The following is a 21,621-nucleotide window of genomic DNA, read 5'->3' as shown; positions in this document are numbered from 1 at the left end:
CTATTCAAACCGTAGAATTTCCATTCAACTGTACAACTTTACCAAGCTAGGGAAGCCGCTAAATATTTATGTCAGTGTTAATAGTAAGTAATAGTAAGTTATTGCTTAGTTATTTAGTTGGCGATTACAGACGTCAGTTGTTTTTGTCCGAGTCAAGTAGTCGATCAGAGGTTTGCTGTTACCAGCTGGTTGTATCGATTGATTTCATATCGTTAGTCATATAGTTCATCCACCGAAGTTGCAGATATACACTACAGCCACCAACGGGTACCGACTCAAACACTTTTCCAGCCGGAGAATTTCCATCCAACCGTATTACATAACCAAGCCAGGGACTACTTATGTGCTATGTCAATGTCGCAGTATAGTCATACAGTTCATTGTACCAGCAAATGCTATTGATCTTTTGAAACACTTTTCTTTCGAAGAGTTTTAATGCTTTTTCATAACTGTTGACTTATAGGCTACCCAGTTTCACAACAACTTTTGAAAATACTCATAGTTATTTACACAATTTAATACTTTTTTCTAATTCAACATATACATCAAAATGTTTTATTAATAATAAATAACTTTTATAAAATAATTTTTGTTAAATATTTAAATATACTGTATATCATCTATATATTTCCTATAGATGACGATATTATTAGCTTTATAGTCTGTATATATTGTATATTATAGTGGATTCGATTTTCAGCGGAACGGAAAGTGACGATGAGAGTTCGGTGGATGAAATTGTTCATGAACCTTTCTAGAATGAAGTAGAAGACTCATTCAAAATTCTGAATTTTTATTTGCAAACGAATGATATTTCAACTGATAAAGACTATAAGGCTTGGAATAAATTGAAATCTCTTTTTACTGAAAATAAGAAAAAAAAATTAAAATCCCAAACCCTAATTTCTAAATATTTTATTTCTTTATAACTTTTGTGCTGTATTTAATTTTAATTAAATAAATAAATATGTTAAAATGTGGTTATAAATAGAAAAAAATAAAAATAAAAATAAAATAAAATAAAAAATTCTCTTAACTCGAAGTCTTCATAAGTCGAGCCTTTTCTTTGCAAAATGGTACTTCGATCTGTGAAAGTTTGACTGTATATATATAGTATAACATATTTATGATATATAATTATGATATGATATATAATATTTTTATAAATTCACTTTTATCGGTAAATGTAATTATTAACTTTATTTTTTTTCTTCTTTCCAGAACTTCCTCATAACTTATAATATTCATCAACTTGAAATGGAAAATAAACGCAATTTTTTAATTATTTAATTAAAGTTGTTCTATAAAGTTATATGAAAGAGAAATAAAAAAACACTATATAACTTATATAAAACATTTTATATTACAATTAATTACATAAATATATATTACAAAATTTTAAATAAAATTAAAAAAATATTAATTTTATGCAATGCAAAATAAAAGTAAAAACAAAAAGCAAAATTTTGTATGTAGAAGTATAAAAAGAAAATGTTTTTTATTATTTTAAAATAATAAAAAATCATAATAAAAATTTACTTACCAGTAAAAAGTTTATGGCAAGACATATTTCAAGAAATAAAACCGCTTCGAAATATTTAATGTAAAATGGATTGCTTATGTCGACCATCACGGATTATGCCCGTTCGCATAAATTTGTTGGATGAAACGGATTTTATACACGAAATAAAGGTAAACGACTATGTTTAAAAAAAATTAAAAAAAATTAAACACATTAGCTTCTATATGAAATAATTTAATATCATTTTATTAGTTTATGAATATGAGTTAAATGTTTAACGGGTTTTATATTGAATTTAATGCTTACATGCGAATGCAATAAAAGTGAGTCATTGGAATCAAAATATTTTTGTGTGACCATAAAATATTATAATTTAAAAAGTTACTGGCTATGAAGTAATGCATAGGTTATAATTTAAGAAGCCTCACAATTAAATAATGTGTACTATATATGAAAAAAATCTATAATTCAAACCATAATATGCATTTGACATGCTACTAAGGAAAGAAATATTAGTCATAAATAATGTGTGGCAATAGCGATGAAATGCGAAATAATATGCAATGTATTATGAAGTAAAAATTTAATTAATGAAAATATAAATATTAATATTATTTTTAAGAAACTTATTGAATTGCATTACAATAAAATATATAAAATTCATTTGTCTAACTCTATGCTCACGAGTAAAAAGTTTTTAAGTAAAATTCATGACTACATCAAATATTTTTCTGAAAGCAATACTTTCTATTATTTAAAGCACTTATGTGAATGCAATCTCAATTTGGTAACCTAAAAATGTTTCAAGTAACAATTCGCACGTCATATAATGTGTGCCGCCCACCTCCACATCAGCCTACATTTCATTCTTTGCGTCTGTAAGGCTGCCACATCATTTGTATGTGTCGTGTAAACGCTCGTCTAAATGTTTACTGGTGGCAGCACTTTAAAATTACAAACATTGCTAAATTAAATCTACTCCATTGACAGAGCGATTTCCTGTGTTCCACTATTCCCATTTTCCATTATTTACACGATGCTGAATAGCTCTGCTCCGCTCGAATATTGTATGTTTATAGGCATAGAATTTTGCATACACTCTTCGGATACATTGTTTGTGAAATTTCGTCGAAGGATGGTGTCGCGTTGTGCAGCATCCGGTTGTGCGTATCCTTGTTGATCCTGTGTATGCTTGTTTTTCTTTAGGGATGTTGAACGTTGAAGCGTTAGCGTTTGTTTGGTAATAGTTTTTGTCAACTTAGCAGTAACACATCAATTGTTATGAAATGTTTTCACTGGTGCTTTGTGACATTTTAGCGTGAATTTTATCACATCCACAGGAATGAAATTTAATTTTATGTTTTGTAAGTTTCACGATAATTTTCGAAATGAAGCATTATTAAATTATTTTAGAAATTGTGCGTATATCGACATAATTGTTGAAGCAATATAAAAATTTTGAAATATTTCGGTTATCTTAAATAAATGATATTTGTAATGCATGGAATTAAATATGTACCAATTTATTATTTTAGAAAATTAATCTTACAATGCTTTGTAATTCTATATACATGTATGCCCTATATATAATCTTATGCCCTATAATTTTGTCAATATCGGTAATACTAACCAAAGAAAAAATAGTAATATCTTTTGATTGAACGTACAAATAATTAAGTAGAATTAAACTTATATTAAGTCAATTTAAATTCATACCAACATATAAAGAGCAACAAAAATTCATTTTCTATTTTTTTATTAATTGAATTCTTTGGCTGACCATACAGTGGTTTGGAGTATTGCCAAATTATGCTTTATTAGATATATAACTATCCATTCTTGTTGTATCAACTGGGCGGGAGAGTATACTTGCATATTAAATAACGAGTAATTATAGAAGTAGTTTCTTAACATTCCAATACTTTATAGTTTAATTAAAAAAAAAAATATAAATATAAATAATTGGTTGATTGATGCAGGATGAGAGAGTTATTTTGCTTTTGTTTTAATGTATTAATACCAAATGAGTTCATTCTGACCGGATGAGTTAGGGACTGAAATATTTTGCTCGTCGGTTATATATCTGTGTGAGAATTGTTCCTTAAATTTTCTCCAAATTTTTTTTTGAATTTATTTATATGTTCTTTTTAAAGAATTTTATTTTTAGATTTGTTAAAAATCTACCTCTGTGAGTAATATTTAAAATAAGCTATAAGTGCTTTTGTTATAGGTAAAGTACATAAAATCATAAAATAAAATTATAAAATATTTTTTAAACTAATTTTATTAATTAATTTTTTTTCTTAGTATAAAACATTAACCCAATGTGCTAAACATTAGTCTACTAAAACTTCTTATGGTATGTTAATCGTTCTAATATAACATTAGTTGCTACAATTTTAGTGTCCTATTATTATATAGTGTAAAAAATATATTTTAATATAATACTCATGTGGTATAATATAGACACAAAAATAAGTTAAAGGTTTTAATGAAAATTGCCTAGCCTTTTATTTTAGAAAATATCTAACAGAAATGTTAAATGTTAAAAAGACACAAAACTACTGGTTAGTATAAATTATTAATTAATTAAATTATTCACTCCCGCAGCAAAATGAAATATGTTTATTTCTGTTTTCTTTGCCTAACGAGTTCATTATTCGCAATTAATATAGATAATCCAAAACCGACCTTTTTAATAGACCGCACAACCTCCTGCTGAAATATATAGAAATGTATCTGTTTGTGTTGTATTAAATGAGAACCCGTATGTAAAAATTAGCTTTTAATAATTCATTCAATTAACAAAATTCAGCTTAAAAATATTTCACTTTTTACATTAAAAGTTTGAAAATAAACCAAAGACAAAAAAAAAAAAAATAAATAAACTGGAATTAATATCTCTCGAGTGCCTAACTGAACTGACTGAACTGACATTAAACGATTTTGACTTAAACCCCCTGCGGTCATTATTAATGAGTTTATATTCTTTGGCTTGTTGCTTGCTGTTGTGGTTTATGGAGTAGGTTTTTCAAGAAAGGATGCTGACAGTGAATTGCAATCGAGAGTTGGCCTAACCGATATTAGATTAAAAGTAAATATTTGACTTTTGAAATATTTAAATCTTAAAAGCTGCACACTTTTCTCATGGAATTAAAAAGAGAACCGAAAAATTAGAAAATAAAAATATACGAATTCTTTTCTTTCTAACGAAATTAATTACAACGGAAATTGTGTTGAGTTTGCTAATTTGCTAAAAACATTCCACTTTTTGATATTAGCTTTGATAAAATTACTAATTTAATTTTTTTTCTTCTGCAATTAAAGTCTACGCGAGAACTCGGGAATGTTAAGGTTTAAGCCATTAAATGTTAAAGACATTTATTGTTAAATATTTCCCATAAGCATTTAACGTTTGGTAGTTTTGTACGTGGTCGTAACGCGTATTTACCCGCGAGTTCATTTGCATTTATTAAAGTAATTTTCGGCGGCTTAAGGTAATCCTCACGCAGTTCACCTTCTTTTCTCGTCTATGATTGCTTCGAGCGCAGAGCACAAAATACTATTTTCAAGTGCTTCGCTTGTGTGTTTCAAGTGGCAGTTTCAGTCTTTTAAAAGCGCTTTAACCCACTAAATCCGGTAATTCTGTGTATGAGTTGAGTTGGGTTGCTTTTATTTAAATTTCATTGTTTCAGTTTGGCAGTGATAATGTACCTCAAGTCTTCTGATACAGGGTGCAGTAAGAAGCAGATATTTAAATGTTTTTATATAAATTGTTCTAACTTTTACTCACACAAGAAAGTTAGGGTTTCTACAAACGTATTACAGTATACAATACAATTTGAATTTCTAACACTTAGTATGATGGTATCGACATCATCACATGTATGTTGACAGTTTTATAATACGTTAAAGTTTTCTACACACCGTTTAAGTTATTTCTTCTTCGTTCATTTGATCTTATCGGTCATCATCAGAATATCAGACCAGTTTATTTCCATAGTAGCAATGTCAAAAATTTTAATATTATCGGGCTTAAATCCGTAAGTTGGCAAAAGTGTTCGTGCCAGATTGAATCGCAAGAAGAATATATAGCATATCCGACTTATTTATGAACATATATTCTTCTAGTGATGCAACCTGTTTCGACTATATGTTTACATTTAAATCGGAAATGTTATACATGACTCTTGATGACTTTTTGCATGTCCCAAAACTACAGAAGAATTAATTATTTTATAATTATTGAGTTAACAGATATTTAAATTCATAAACGCCTTTCTTAAATAAATAGGAGTAAATATTCCTAATTTAATTTAATTTCTTGATAACAATCGTGGCTTATTTCTTTGGTTACCTAACATTGATTAAAATAATGTCAAATTTTATATAATTATAATTAATTATAATTATATGTATAACGGAGAAAGAGGTTTTTCGAACAGTAATGAACTACAACAACAAAAATTTATTTTATATTATTTTAATTAATTGAATTTTTGACTGACCATACAGCTGTTTCGAGTATTGCCAAATACTCATCATCATTGGTTTTGAAAATAATTCTTGTATTTAATTATTCGTAAAGGAATAACGAATATTTATATGTATATTTACATATATATTATATATTTATATCATATTATTTTTATTAAATATTATTTGGTTAAATGAAAAGTCATCTATTTTCAAAAAGAATCAACTATGTTCGAAAAGAAAAATTTTTTAAAAACTTTATTATACAATTATTAGTTTAATTTTAGAGATATATCTTATTAATAGTAGTTGTCAAAAATTTAATTCGTTCAGGTCTGAAACATAGATTCAGTTAGTATGTTAATCAACATACTAACCCTATGTCACATCTGTCACATGCAATAAATATTATCACTATAAATATTATTTTAAATTATTTAAAAACTTTTATTTGAATGGCTTTGACTTATACACCCTGTTTTTAAGGTAAAATTAAAGTGTGCTGAATTTTTAATTTTCCCTAACACTCCAACTAGCAACTCCAACTCAACGTACACTATTATTTCTACAAAAACCGAAAACAGAAAACCTCAGACAGGCGAAATACTCATGCAACTACGCAATGAACAAATAATAAAAAATAATAAACAAAATGTGAAAAAAATAAATTTAATAGAATAAAGTGCGTGTGAAGTACTTTTTGATGTAAATAAGTAATTATGTAAATAATATATTCAAAATCAAAGGCAAAACCAAACCAAAACCAAAACAATACCAATATCAAAATAAACAAGAAATAAAAATAAATAAATAGACATTTTCAAGTAGGTGGATATACTTAAATGCTAAGACTTGAGAGATCTAAAGTCATTTATTAAGAGAATCTGTTAACAAAGATTTACGACCTCGACAGAAATCTTCGAAAATTTAAAATTGCTTTTCAACACTATTTTTCATTAATCAACACAATAAATAGACTTATAAAAATTAAAAAATAATTTAAAAATTTTAGTATATTGACGTGTTATATGACAGTTGGAGATAACTATGACTTTTTGATTATTGTTTAACAATCTTAATAAAGTTTATAATGAATATATTATAATTAAAAAATAAATTATTATTTACAGGACTTGATTTGACAGTAAACAAAAAATAATCAGGATCGATTTTTAAAATAGAGAAAATGTTTTCATACAAATTGGGCTGAACAGCTTGTGGATATATATACGTTGCTATGAAGATTAATTTTCAATTGAGTTGAATTTATAACAACTGATTTCTCTCTTATGAAAAATGGTTAGAATGAGGCGACTAAAATCCTGCAGTTACCACTCAATTACTAAATAAACCCATAGACTCACTTATTTTCTCTTAGAGATAATGGTTAGAATATTCCCGAGCTCAAGCATATCTGTCTTAAAATGCAGTAGTTACCATTCGATACTGTTTGGAGTATAATTAGTAGTTAGGAAATTTCATTTATTGCACTTGACCGTTAAATTTGATATCACAGGTGTTAGGCCTCACAGCTTCCGTTGTCTTGACCAATAAAGGTATGTTACTTTAAAGGAAGTATCGTGTTGGCTATGATTAAAATCCAAATATTTGGACTGTAAATATAAAATCCAATATATTTACTTTCATAGAATGTAGAATTGCATCCGTAATCCAGAGAACAGCAGGGGTGATGTACAAATTTTTAATTTAGAATACTTTGTTGTATGATAAAAATCTATTTGATAATTTTTTCCATTTTTTGCTACTGTGATGCCATATATCGGGTCCAAAAACAGCCTATTAACTTTCTCTTGCGTTCAGTAGTATTTTATAAAACTTAAATTTGCATTAAAAATGTTTTTAAAAAAGTTTTTTGCTACACCATTCACATCACATCCTCTTTTTCACTTGCGTCCCATAACATCACGTCTTATATTATATGAAAATTACTTGGATAGTTCCCAACTGGCTTTAGAACAAATAAGTTTATATGTATAGGTTATTCATTATTAAAATTTCAAGCATTAATTTTTATTTTTATTTGTGAAAATTTATTTTTTAATTTTATGTAAAATTATTAAAATTTGCATATATGTTATATGATTTTCTAATTAATTCTAAAACTACATTTCAAGTAAAACCAAAGCATGAATTGCTTTCCATTTCCGTTTTAATCCTTTATATTTCTTATTTTAACCTCATTTATATTATTTTTCTATGTTTTATTGTATTTTTGCTTATAATAATTTTCTTTAAAATTGTACTGAGAAATTTATTTGAAATTTGGCTTTTGCTGCTTGGCTGCTGGAAATGTTGTGCTCTACGATACATTTTCATACTGGCAAGTCACAACACTACAAATTGCTGCTAGGGACTGTGACGTTACCACGTTGCCACCGTGTCACAATGTCATTTGTTTGTCGTTAGAAGAAAGGAACGTGGCATATGTCACCGTAAAGTATTTGCATCGTTGCAATGCTTCATGCTTGTTTAATGTTGCCATTTGTTTATATTTTTTCTTGTTTAAATAATTTTTTTTTGAAGCATTTTTTTCGCCATAAGTGGTTTGTTTGTTTTTTTATTTGAGGTGTTAGGTTCAGTAATACTTTTTTAAATAAATATAACAATAATTTATTTACATATTTTATGAATTTTTTTTATGTTGTTTCCCTAAGATATTTCTAAGTGCGTTGAAAAGTCTTATTCTTTGATATATATAAATATACAGAATTATGTAAAAAAAGGGTTAGTGTAAATAAATGCATTTAATATGTTATATTAAATACAAAAAAATTATTAGAGCACAAAAAGAATAAAATGATATATAAGGACGAGTATTTTTTGTACTTTATGTATTATACTTTAATTAGAACAAATGTTAATGAAACAAGGTATACACAGTATACCTTTTTTTTTTTTCTTTTTTCTTAAGTGAATTAAAAATAATATGCTTCTGCGTCATACAGAAACACAGAACGAGTGACCTCCAAAGCGTAAGTTTTGATTGTCTCTACTAAATTGAAGAGATCACATGATAAAATATCATCTTGTCCTGATACAATCATGACGGAGCTATGGGTGCAGTTCAACGTCTCTCCGAGCTAAGCCATTGCAGCGTATATGCAATCTCTTATAGAACTGTTGGAAGCTGTTTTATAATCCGCAAAGAGAACGTACTTGTTCCTGTGTGAATGGTAAAGCGATATTTCATACAATACAGTTAAAAGGACTTACTACTTGACAGGTACCAACTATCGCTGATCCCGCGATCGATGGGTATACCTTCGTTTAAACATATTACGCCACTATAAACAATTGTGCAGATGGGCTATTTGCACCTTCCGTTTTCTTGTTTTTTAATCGCTGTATAGCAACACACACTTTATTATTGCTGAGTGATGAAGGTTCAAAACCATTAATTTCGATTAGGGACTCTGAAACTTTTTTCCAAATACACAATTAATGTTAACATCGCTCAATAGCAGCTCGTTCAGTGCATTTTGTCTGCTTCAACCTTTGAGTTAAATGTTTTACTTCTTGGTAAAACTTCCAAGCATCATTCCTGCTTCTACACACTTCAATTTCCTCTTTCTCTTATTCTTCTTGCTCTCCTCACTCCTTTGTTCCTTCTCAAGGGTTGGTTCTCTTCCTTTCCCATCTCCCGATATTGTTCGTACACGACTCGTAAAACTACTGATTGCATGGTCGTTTTATAGGTCGCGGTTCGCAGCAGTTAATTATTGTTAATGTTAATTATCAGGTCAAAAAAATCTGACTATAATCATATCACAAATCTTATATTACGTTAGCTTTAATATTTTTATCTACTTTATTTTAATTTTACCACTTTTCAATGTGTAATTAATATTGAATTGATATCATGGTGTTTCAATAATTCTATATAGTTGTATTGGTATTATTTTGATATAATCTATAATTCAATTATTTCAATTACTAGATTATTAATTTCAACTTATCGTATTAAAAATTTTCACTGTCTTTATAAAATAATAACGTCGGTATTTTCTACAGACGAAAGGTTTAGTATATTCTATTCGAAAAAAAAATAAGCCACAAAATATCTATCTTTTCAAACCTCATTTGAGCCTTTTTAAGAGCTTTCTGCATCTGATTCTAATCCTTATAATCAAAACAATGAAAATCAATTACGAATATAAAGCGATTAATGATTATCGAAAGGTTTCCAAATAAAAACTTCAAAAAAAAAAAAAAATAGAAGGAAAATGAAATTCTATTAGAAATCTAAAAGAACAGTAAATGAACTGCCTATGCTGCATATGAATTTGTGACTTTCGTTTGCCTTTTTCCCTTTTTCACTATCCATTCTTTATCTTTTTTTTTTTGTATTCTAAATACCAGTAATTTTCCTTGGTCATTTTATTTGTATTTATTTTGTTTTATTTTAATTATTTTCGTTTCCTTTTCAAAGTGCCACACAAAAGCCTTTCAATTAAACGCTCTTCATAAGATGTCTGCATCAAAAACATCTTTGCAAAACAACAACATCGACAACAACAACAAATACAAAATCTTAAGCTTTGAAATCCCTTTACATGTGTTGGCACTTTTTCCACCTCGCCGTCTTCGTTTTAGTCTATTTGTGCGCGCTCTTTCTTACCCATAGGACAACTAAGACGGTTAACCACGTTCTTACCACTAATTATGCCCTTATTCTTTGCTGCCTAACTAGGCTATAGAAATAAACTCATTTAGTTTGAGTACTAATGTCAGTTGCCAGTGAGTGCCAGTGATAAGTACGACGATAGGTAGCAGAAGAACTGCTGCAGTACCATCGACAACGCCAACGCCTACGCCAGCGTCAGCGCTAGTAACAGTAAGCTGTAGAAACAGGCGCGCTGCAGTGGTTGCGACAGAATTTTAACCCATATTGTGTTGGCTGCTCTTCTAATAAGTATAATTAAATAAAGAGATTTGAAGTAACGTGATGAGTGGTCAAGTGAAGGAACTTGGCTAAACTACAGCAGCAACAACAACAACAACAACAACAAGAACAATAATAATAATGACTTAAACAATTTAATTTACTTTAGCTTTCTTAAGTTCGTTCTTCTGTTTGTTTAAGGTTTGTTAATGTTTTTGTTTATATTGGGTGGACATATTGGATTGTAGGCATATGAAGCAGACTTTCAGGATAAATGAATCCAAATCGTTTTTAGTTTTGTGTATAATATATTCTGCATAAATTGGTTGTTGCTGTTGTTGTTGTAGACAAAAATTGATATGTATTTTGGTATCAGTGCGTTAGGTGTGTTCCACTGGTCTTACGCACACAAATTAACCACAAAGGAGTTTTTATTTACCAGATTAGTTAAGATTTCGTAATACTTGATGGTATTACGATTTGTATGGACTTCTGAGTACATAAGGCTACTTAAGTGAAAGGCTTAAAATTAACATTATAATGAAAGATTAAAGAGAGTAGAGAAACTATTAATTGAAGTAGTTTAAATATTAATATGTGATAATGAATAACATTGCTAAAATAAATTATTTAATTTGTATGCTTTTATTTGTTATTAGAATTTGTTAGAAAATAATTAATTAAATTTATTTAGAAATAGGAAAAAATTGCTATCTAAAAATGTCAATAATGACCAGTCTTTTATTCAATACGGCTGGTGGTAGGTTAGTTTTAATATATATGTTAGGCATGTTTTAAATAAGGCATGTTTTATATATATGTGTTTAAAATAACAGTTAAAAAATAACTTTGAAAAATATTTCCAAAGGGCACTGCTAATGGATATATGGGAAGATTTTGAATAGTTATGTGGTTAAAGGCAGCAGGTTAGTAGATATATTTTCGCTGTCCATAATTAGCAATTTTTTGCCGCCTTACTATCATATTTCTTACAAGAAGCCTAAGTCTATAGAAAGTTAAATTTAGGATATTTAGCAGATCATTTGAGCTTATTCAAGAGTCTTCTCAATAGTTAATACATTTACAAAAAAATTTAAATGTTTTTTACTTCGAAAGTGTTCTAAATCTCATAATTCTTAAGTGAGTCAAAAAACAACTTATTTCACAGTTAGAATCAGTGACCTATAGAGCGTAAGTTTTGTTTGTCAAAACAGAGCTATACATCCAAATTGCATACTGAGTTAATGGCAGCACCTATAGGTAATGATGATTCGTCATCCATTCTCTAGGCTAGGTTGTTGTTTCATCGCACAGTTTCGCAAACATAATAGGGCAATCAAACTTTGGTATTTTCTGCACCAGTAGAAATATTGAATTTAATTTATTTTTGAGAAAGTCCATCTCAACAATTTTATATAAAAAAAATTTCATTTTAATATCTCCGCTGCTTCAGAAAATACTGATGTTTGCGACACTACGGTGGTGTCAAAGTAGATGAAATCCTTAACAGATTTGAAGGTATAGTCACCTACCACCAACCTCGATAGTAGTAGTAGTATTCTTTATTAATAATTTAAAAACACAATAATTATCCATATTTTATAAATTATTTACTTGAAGATATGATCTACTGTCGTTAGCTTAACTTAGCGATTGCCTACTTTTTTTATCCCTCTAATCTTGTAGCAAATTTGATATTATAATTAGTAACTATTGTCGTTATGCATAAATAAGTGCGGTTAAAAGATCTCATCTATAATTTGTTGCCTTAATTTTAGGGTTTGGATAAGATACGCGCATAAATCCAGTCAGTCCATTCCATTAAGGACACTGTGCAATTTCGTTTGGCTTAATGGTATACCTATATAAACTGCTAATGTGAAAAGCAATGTAAGGGCAACATGTTCTTAGACTATATTATTGGCCTTCTGTAACTCTTAATAAAAAAAATGACATTTGTATCCGAAAAAGGCATATATAAAATATTATATCAAAGAGTCTTTGAAATTCATTGTTCAATTAATGTTTTTCTTGAATTAGCTTTTGAATTTGAAAATACATTAGAAAAAGAGTGTCTGATTTATATGCATCTATAAAATTTTAAAATTACTTTATTTATAAATACCTAATATAAGAAATGCAATCAATGTACGTACGATATTGCTTTCTATTGTGCTTAAATCAAATTATGTTGTCTTGAATATACTGCAATAAATAATGGGAATATAGAAAACCACAATGGAGCTGCGGTCAAATCATATTGGTCAAAATAAACTTTATTACAAATCAACAGTAAAGCAAGCCAATTCAAATAAAACAATTGTCAAGGGAAATTTTAGGAGAAGCACAACAATTGCTTTCACTAATAAAAAATTCGAAACTCTGCGAGCTGCAACGGAGTTAGTAAATAGAAGAAATATTTCTTTCAATGGAAAGGGAAATAAGAGTCTTTAGAAAAACCATAAATTAAGTCAAACACAAAATTTGGGTATTTTGGGTTGGATCACAACAACAATACTGAGCAATAAGCTGCTACACGAAACCAAAACTCACTGGCAACCCTACTAAAATTGCTCAATCAGCTTCCCATTTCCCTGTGGTATTTTGCAGCATTTCTCAAAATTATTACTGATGAATGAGTAATGACTTCTTATTTTTTTTTATGGTTTTTTATTACTTTCATAATACTAGTCTAGTACGTATCCCTATTTTGCGTACACTTTAATAAAAAGGTTGTGCTAAAATCAGAAATACTTTTACTTGTATGGGATGGGAGTATATCCATATACCTTAGAGTAGCTACTTTGCCTGTATGGTCATATTTTTATTTATGCTCATGTTGACGTGCCGAATTTATCGTACTAAAATTTTTTTTAAAGCACTAAAATATTTATGTACGAGTTAATATGTAAGTAAATTGTTTTTGTATTGGCAGATATCCATCCGTAGATTATACATACACTCACTGTAGTGAGTCTAATTTAAATTTTTACTACGCTTATTCACACATAAAGCTTATTTCATTTCTCTTTTTCTATTTCGGTATTTTCAGGATGATTTACCAGGACAAGCTCTATTAGATGTTGTTTTTGCAAGACTAAATTTAATCGAAACCTCATACTTTGGACTACGCTACATTGATGAGGAAAATCAAACAGTAAGTAAACAGAAAAATATACCTAGATTTGATGTTGAATGTTTGTGTGTATGTACATATGTATGGAAAGTATTCCCATATAAAACTGCAGGAACCCCCAAACTTGAAGTAACTTGGCAAACTTTTCAGACGTTGGACTTGCATTCGAATTTTAGGCTGTGAACGAAATTTCATTTAATTCTATTGAGAATTTTAAGTGAAAGAAAGGAAAAACTTAAAAAAAAATATTGAAAATATCAAAAAATAAATGAAGTTTAGATAAACTAATACTAATGGTCAGTGATTTTGTTGGGGGAATAGAAATTTTGAATACGAGTAAAATGCATACCAACTTGGTAATTAAAATTGGTTAGCTCGTGGTAAAATTGCATATAAAAGCTACCATTGTTCTTTCTAAGTGCATTGAAATCTAAAAGTGTTTTATCTGTAATATTAAAAATGAATAAAATCATTACAAAATTTATTTAACAAAAAAAAATGAGTGGATTAAGTACGTTCACTTCAAATGCAGTACATACATATTTCCAAAAATTCAATGGAAGACTGAAGCAAAACTCATTAAGTTTTTAAAAACCCTAACAATTTCAGTACGTCATGGTTAGATTTGAAAAAAAAAAAATGCTAAAAGTAAAGAGAATAGCAAATCCTTGAACTTAAAATTAAAATTCATTTTTTCTTCCTTTTACTTTGCCAAGTTTCACTTACCAGAAACCCATAACAAAAATACACTACTATTGCACTTTCACTGATATCTTCCCCTTTTTTAAGTACGTTTAAATGCAAACACTAAAAAACGTACTTAACAGTCTTAGAAAAATATAACAAAAAAAAAGAAAAAAAATTAAATTTAAATTTCCTTTAAAATTCCTTAAATTGTAATATTGCATTAAAAACTGCTTTAAACTGTTTATTCAAAACTATATGAGATAAATTTTAAATTTTTATTCATTATTTTTTATATTCGTCCCTTTTGCAGCATTGGCTGGATCCAGCATCGCGCATATCAAGGCAATTAAAACCGAAGCCAGATCCGTATGATTTATACTTTGGTGTTAAATTTTACGCGGCGGATCCATGCAAATTACTCGAGGAAATTACAAGGTAAGTAATATGAAATAGTTATAAAGCCAAACACCTAATAATCTTAAAAAACAGAAAAAGAGTAGCATTAGTTTTCGTTTTCATTTATTTTATTAGTTGTACATAAATTTCCAGAACTCTGTACTTCTCACTGAACTTAATACTCACAAATTTACTCTAAAGTTGGAACCTCTAGATGTTAAACAATACTCGTATAATAAATAAAACGTTTCATTTCTTAAAGAATTTTTTATATATTCTTTTCGAGATCTGAACGGACGAATACAGGGGTAAGGGAGCGGATGGGGGGGTTAGAGTTAAGGGGATAATGGTAAGGGAATAATGGGAAGGATATAATTGAAATTAACCGGTATCCAGTCTTAGAAATCTAGCTAACGCAAGAAGATTAGTCCAAAGGTCGATTGAACTTAAATAAGTGTGTGCAGTGGGACAAGAGAACAGATGGGCGACGTCATGGGGACTAGAGATGCAGTTTGAGCACACATTAGGAATGGACGTGTTTATGCGTGACAAGTAACTGTTTAGCACATGACTATATCTTGATCTTAATTGAGCTAGAACAGTTCTTGCTTCATGGGGGAGACGACGTTTTTTCGGGGAGATATTAGGTAGAGGCCTGTTGAGAATATTGTTGAGAGTATCCATTTAGGGTAGTGAAAAGTGCATATGCTTTACTATATTTATTCATCTTCTATAGTTATTTGTAGCTATAGATTGTTATTTGTAATGATATATTGTTATTAAAATATTCATTATATCAAGACATATGTAAACTGTTCACACTGTTCTTAATCAAGTAAATAATTTGTTATTGATTTGATGCTTTTACTATTCTACATATTTTATATTGTAGTTATTGTAACCCATTTATTGGTGAAATCTGCTTAGTACGCTAAGTATTTAACATGAAAACTAATGAGTTAAAATTAGAGAATTTCAGCAGTGAGTCCACAAATATTAAATAATATTATTTTTTTTAGATATCAATTATTTTTACAAGTCAAACAGGATGTGATACAAGGACGATTACCAGTTGCTTTTGAATTAGCTGCCGAGTTGGGCGCTTTTGTCGTGCAATGTAAGTTAAAAAAATCAATAAATGCTAACAAATATATATTAAAAGATATAGAAGAACTCTTAGGTACATTTATTTTAAAAAATGATTAAATCTCATTGGCAGACAAATAAAAAAAAATAAGTTGAAAATTGTCATTATTTGTAATAGACTTTATAATGCGTATTGTATATCCTGTTTATAAACTAAACATCCTGACATCCTGTTGACGGTTTTTTAGTGTTTAAGTAGTTTGCATATTGCAAAATGAACTACACCTATTGCATAAATGGAGCTATTATTCATTTTCAATAACAGGATGTCTTCACAAAGGAAAAATTGAATTAATTTCAAACTCCATTAAACCTAACTTTGTGTATTGTTGCATAAAAAATGGCATTATGTTTTCATTGAAACTCATAATTAAGCGAACACATAAACAGCCTTTGGATATAGTTCATTAATTTTGCTACTCATTTACAGCTGAACTGGGTGATTATGACCAAAGGCGCCACTCCAAAGGATACGTATCTGAGTTTCGTTTGATGCCGAATCAAAGCAGTGAACTGGAAACACGCGTTGGCGAACTGCATCAGCAATTAAAAGGCATGTCGCCGGCAACAGCAGAGCTTAACTATTTGGACAAAGTCAAATGGCATGACATGTACGGTGTGGATCTACATCCTGTACTGGTAAGTTTTATGTAAAATCATTAAATTTTCTAAGACATAAGCTGAAGTGATTAATTTTAGTTTTAAGGTCCGTTTTGATATGATAAATGTGTGGAGTTTCTTCTAATATTTGTGCTACTCGAAAATATTTTGGAACACATACAGTTAAACATTTAACTGTTACTTTAGTTTTATTTTTTGCTGCTTATTTAAGACAAACATTAAAAATTACTACCCCAAAAGTTCATTTATATGTGATGTGTGCATGTGCTCATCATATCTCAAAAAAGGATCTCGCAATAAAATTTTTCGACACGAAAAATAATTTTTTTCTCATTTGTCAGGCTTTTGGCGTTTATTGTCAGTTAACCAAGCCAAACCAAGCCAAACCAAACCATACCAAACCGAACCGAACGAAACCGTGCCAAACTGACTGAATTGAGCCAAACTAAAAGCACCGCTTGACCATTATGAGCACACAGTGTAAACGACTGACTGCTCCTTTTTTATGATTATTACAATATTTTACTGGCTGTGGAATTGTTGGAATTGGGGAACCCTCTCATATAAACTGTATTTTTGCTTTACTGTGGGTGCTGATTGTGCTGTGCCACAAATTTTCGCTTCATTTACATTTTTTATGGTCGTCTTGATATCGTGCACCATATAAATCACCTTCAGCGGGCGCTCTGGACTTTTCATATTCGCATTCGTTCTCAATGGCATGTTAGCGTTCACCAATGATTCCATATGGTATGGCATGGGTCTATGGAAACTTACACATATCATTTGCTATCACAGCGTCACCATCAACTTTTATTATTTTAGTGTTTTAATGAATGAGCCAAATTTAATTTTTTTCCTTAAGCTCATAATATTTTTAATGTGTTTATTTTTGAGATTTTAATTAGTTTTTGTGCTTCATATAAACTTTATATGAACCCAATAAACATAGAAACTTTTATAATTTTTAAATTGAAATAATGGGTGTTAATATTGAGGAAAGTCAATTTATTATTTTCATTAAACAAATTTCTGAAAAAATCCTTGTTGAAAAGAGTATAAAATGAAAAGAGTGTAAAACTTTTTATTTACGATCGTATCCAAATCCAAAGCCTTGAAATAATCTCAATAAAAAACAAGTTTCATATTAAACGATTAATTCAAGCTATAGGTCCCAAAATAAAATATATGTCTTTAAAATAAAAGAAATGAGAGAGACAGAGAGAGAGATAGTGTGAAGAAGAAATATATAAATAAAAATGATCAAAATATTATAGATTCAAAAGCAATTTCTTAGTAAACGATATATTCAAACTATTGTTTCCGAAAATAAATATTAAAATTAAAGACAAATAATGTGGGAGAGATAAAGGGAAAGAAAAAGGCACAGAGAGAGAGGGAAAGATAGATACATAAAGAGTGAGAAGAAAAGAACAATAGAAATATTTATAGAGATAAGAGAGAGGAAGCGAGAAGAATTTTTCCTAGAGAAAAAGAAAAAAAAAAGGAAAAATATACGGAGAGAGAGAGAAAAGACAGAAAAAGATAGACAGAGAAAGGTACAGAAAAAGATAGACAGAGAAAGGTAGAAAATAGAAAGATAGAGGTAGAGTAGATATAGAGAAATGTAAATGTTGTATTGTGTAAACCACACTAATACTTAAATGCTTAAAAAAATCTGAGCAGAATTGAAGAGAAACAGAGAAAAAGAATAGGCTAATATTGTAGTAGAAGATTGATTGAGGCTTTAACTTTAAAAGAGTGAAGAATAATTAAAAAAAAAAATAGAACTTAAGAAGGCAGGTGTATTGCTTAAATTAATTTGCAGTAAAAATTTTAGAAAAGCAATAATTTTAAAAAATTGTTATAGAACATTTTTTATTTAAGTCCTTATTTCATAGCTTAAATACACTTTACTTTTCTAACAGAATTAAAATTCGAAGGAAGTGTAGATAACTAGATTGTTATTACGATCTAGTTATCAAGTATACATATATGACGCTTGAATTTTTTAAGCACAATCAAAATTTTAATCAATAATACTCAGGAAATAACAAGTACACCTTTGGAATAATGAATACGAGTGTTTCAAACACAATCTTAGTAATAGACCATCATTAGAAAAGACTTTTAGAACATTAACCTGGAAATTTATGATGATGACTTTAAAAATTTTTTAAATCATAATCATGGTGACACTACCTGATATAGCACTGGTGCTAAGACAACGTAGTTTACAGCTTAGAGATTAAATTAAAATTTATCTTGATGTTATTTCGTAACTTGGACTTGGAAAGTTCATATACTTGATCTTATTTCGGGTTTGGTATAAGTAGTAGTAGTATAGTTGATCTAAAGGTGCACATGTAGATATAGGTATATATAAGTTACAAATCGTATTTTTTTTGAAAAAAAACCAAACACAACCGATTTGTTTGATTCGTTTGATTGAATGTATATAATGAAATAAAAAATTTATGTCTAAACCTTAACATCTGAGTATCACTTCCAGCTTCGCATCTAAATATTACCATAAAAGGCAATGCTTCACAAAAGATACATTAATGCTGGGCTTGTAATTTGCGGGCGTCATTTCCAGCCTTTGTTCTATTGAACTTATGTTTACAATAAAATAGAAGCGTTGCTTCCAATTGAGATTATGTTTATATTAAGATAGAAGCGTTGAGTCGAATTGAAATTATGTTTATATTAAATTAGAAGTGTGGAAGTGTATGCATTACATTATATATTTAAGGTATATTAGTTAGGGGTATGACTATGTCACTTGTAGATGTACATATATACTTAAAACTGATCATTATCTTAGAATTAATGTTATTTAGGAATTTAGAAACCTGCAGTTAAATTGTAGACTTGGGCATACACATATTTGTCTCGCCCGTTTCGAACTTTGGCTAAAATATATACTCACTGTTTTTTGAATAACCAATTTTTTTCTTTTTGTACTTTAACTGAACTACTGTTATAGACTCCACTAGCCATACCTAAAAAATAATATAATAAAAAAATTTGTTGTTCACAGATTGCTTAAAATATTAGCTGGTATCATAAAAACTGACAATTGAGAATTATAATTCATAAAAATATGATAATAGTTCTAATAATAAATGAAATAAAAATCTATTCTTCTGCGTAGTAACACACAATTAAGCGAGACTTTACTGTTGACAAAAATCAGAACTAACGTTGCATTTCAATGCAGTTTTCAGTAGCAGTAAAAATCTAAGTTTAAAAAAAAAATTATCATATTTTTCTTACTAATTTTAGATTCAACTTAACACCAAGGCTTGTTGCATTTTATTGAAAACTTTCTTCTTATTTCAGGGTGAGGATAGTGTGGAATATTTTCTTGGACTGACGCCAAGCGGTATTGTAGTTTTACGCAATAAAACGACCGTTGCTCATTATTATTGGCCACGCATCGCCAAAGTTTACTACAAAGGACGCTACTTTATGCTCAGGATAAGCGATAAAAATGTAAATTTCTATGAATTTTTTTTTTTGGCTTTCTTTTTTAACAAAAATTTTCTTTTAACTTTTCACAATCATTAAGTTTTGTGTACATTAAAGAAAAATACACAGCATAGGAAAAAAAAACAACAAATACAAAGTGGAAAAGTGTGAACCAAAAATCTTGCTTAAGATAATTTTCGCCAACAAAATTTTCGTCTGTATTTTCTGGTAGCTGGCAACTAAAATCCTTGATTCCTTGAATCTTGGAATCGTGGAATCCTTATCGCAAGCGCGAATTTGTCGACATAATTTTGTTTTTTGGTTCGTTTCATTTTTACTAAAGGACACATTTTTCCTGCTATTTCCGTTTTTACACTTTTTTCTATCAAAGGCGTCGTAAAAAGTTTTACTTTATCAACGAGTGCCTGATTACGCGCAAATTTCCTAAAAGTTTTTTAAGTACACTAACATTCAAAAATTCCTTTCTCATATTAAAATCCTGTTTTTTGGATTTTTTTTTTACTTTTTGTTAAATTTAAATTTTTTACTTTAATTTTTTTTTTTGTTTAATTTAATCAAAGTTGAGTCACGTCCTTAAACGACGCAAGCAGAGATATTCTGCAAAAAGTAGTATTTGATTTTATTAGTTTTGAATACTTTTTTATGGCTTTCAGAATGAGCTGAGCACTTACGGTTTCGAAACTCCGCGAAAGTCAGCCTGTAAGCATCTCTGGCGCTGCTGTGTGGAGCATCATGCTTTCTTCCGGTCTCTACGCGTCGCGCCTTTGCCAAATTCACAGTCAAACACATCGGATCTGTTTCAAATCGGTTCGCGGCTGAAGTATAGGTAAGTATTAAACTTAGAGGAATAAAAAATTATTAATATTTTTTAATATTGTAAGATAAATGGTTAAATTTAAAATGAAAAAGTGTATAACGCTGTGGTGGTGTTGATCCTTTAAAGTTTTTCTTTTTTTTGTTTTTAAAAGTTTCAATAAATCGAGAAAAGGAATATCTTTAACTTCAATAATTAAGTTTTTTAAGTTCAAAATAAATGTTGACCCTTATTTTGCAAACAATGTTTAGCAACTATAAGAAAACATTGATTTCTCTTCAATTCTAAAGCAATCCAAAGAAGCAGAGCAAAATACCAGATTAATCAGTATAACTCCCAAACTTGCAAATACAAACTGAAGAGCTACACATGTTATCGGTTCTTAGCAAGTATCAAATAAGTGTCTACACTAAATACAGCTTGGA

At 28.9% G+C, this 21,621-nt stretch overlaps 1 protein-coding gene across 4 annotated transcripts in view; it reads left to right on the top strand.

Annotated features, from left to right (window-relative positions):
- The first annotated feature begins 1,535 nt into the window (after window positions 1–1,535).
- Window positions 1,536–21,621, top strand: part of LOC119680646 (band 4.1-like protein 4) — a 52,898-nt gene continuing 32,812 nt past the window's right edge. For all 4 annotated transcript variants that reach the window (XM_038093571.1, XM_038093573.1, XM_038093572.1 and 1 more), the window contains exons 1-7: window positions 1,536–1,692; window positions 13,954–14,058; window positions 15,035–15,159; window positions 16,140–16,237; window positions 16,697–16,905; window positions 20,233–20,385; window positions 21,036–21,208. In XM_038093571.1, the coding sequence (XP_037949499.1) occupies window positions 1,609–1,692; window positions 13,954–14,058; window positions 15,035–15,159; window positions 16,140–16,237; window positions 16,697–16,905; window positions 20,233–20,385; window positions 21,036–21,208 (947 nt within the window). In that variant the 5' untranslated portion in view covers window positions 1,536–1,608. The remainder of the gene's footprint in view (window positions 1,693–13,953; window positions 14,059–15,034; window positions 15,160–16,139; window positions 16,238–16,696; window positions 16,906–20,232; window positions 20,386–21,035; window positions 21,209–21,621) is intronic.

This window comes from Teleopsis dalmanni, chromosome 2 (genome assembly GCF_002237135.1).
Source record: "Teleopsis dalmanni isolate 2A chromosome 2, ASM223713v2, whole genome shotgun sequence".
Taxonomy (NCBI): Eukaryota; Metazoa; Arthropoda; class Insecta; order Diptera; family Diopsidae; genus Teleopsis; species Teleopsis dalmanni.
The sequence above is the reverse complement of the archived record's forward strand: the minus strand, read 5'-3'. Positions and strand labels throughout refer to the sequence as shown.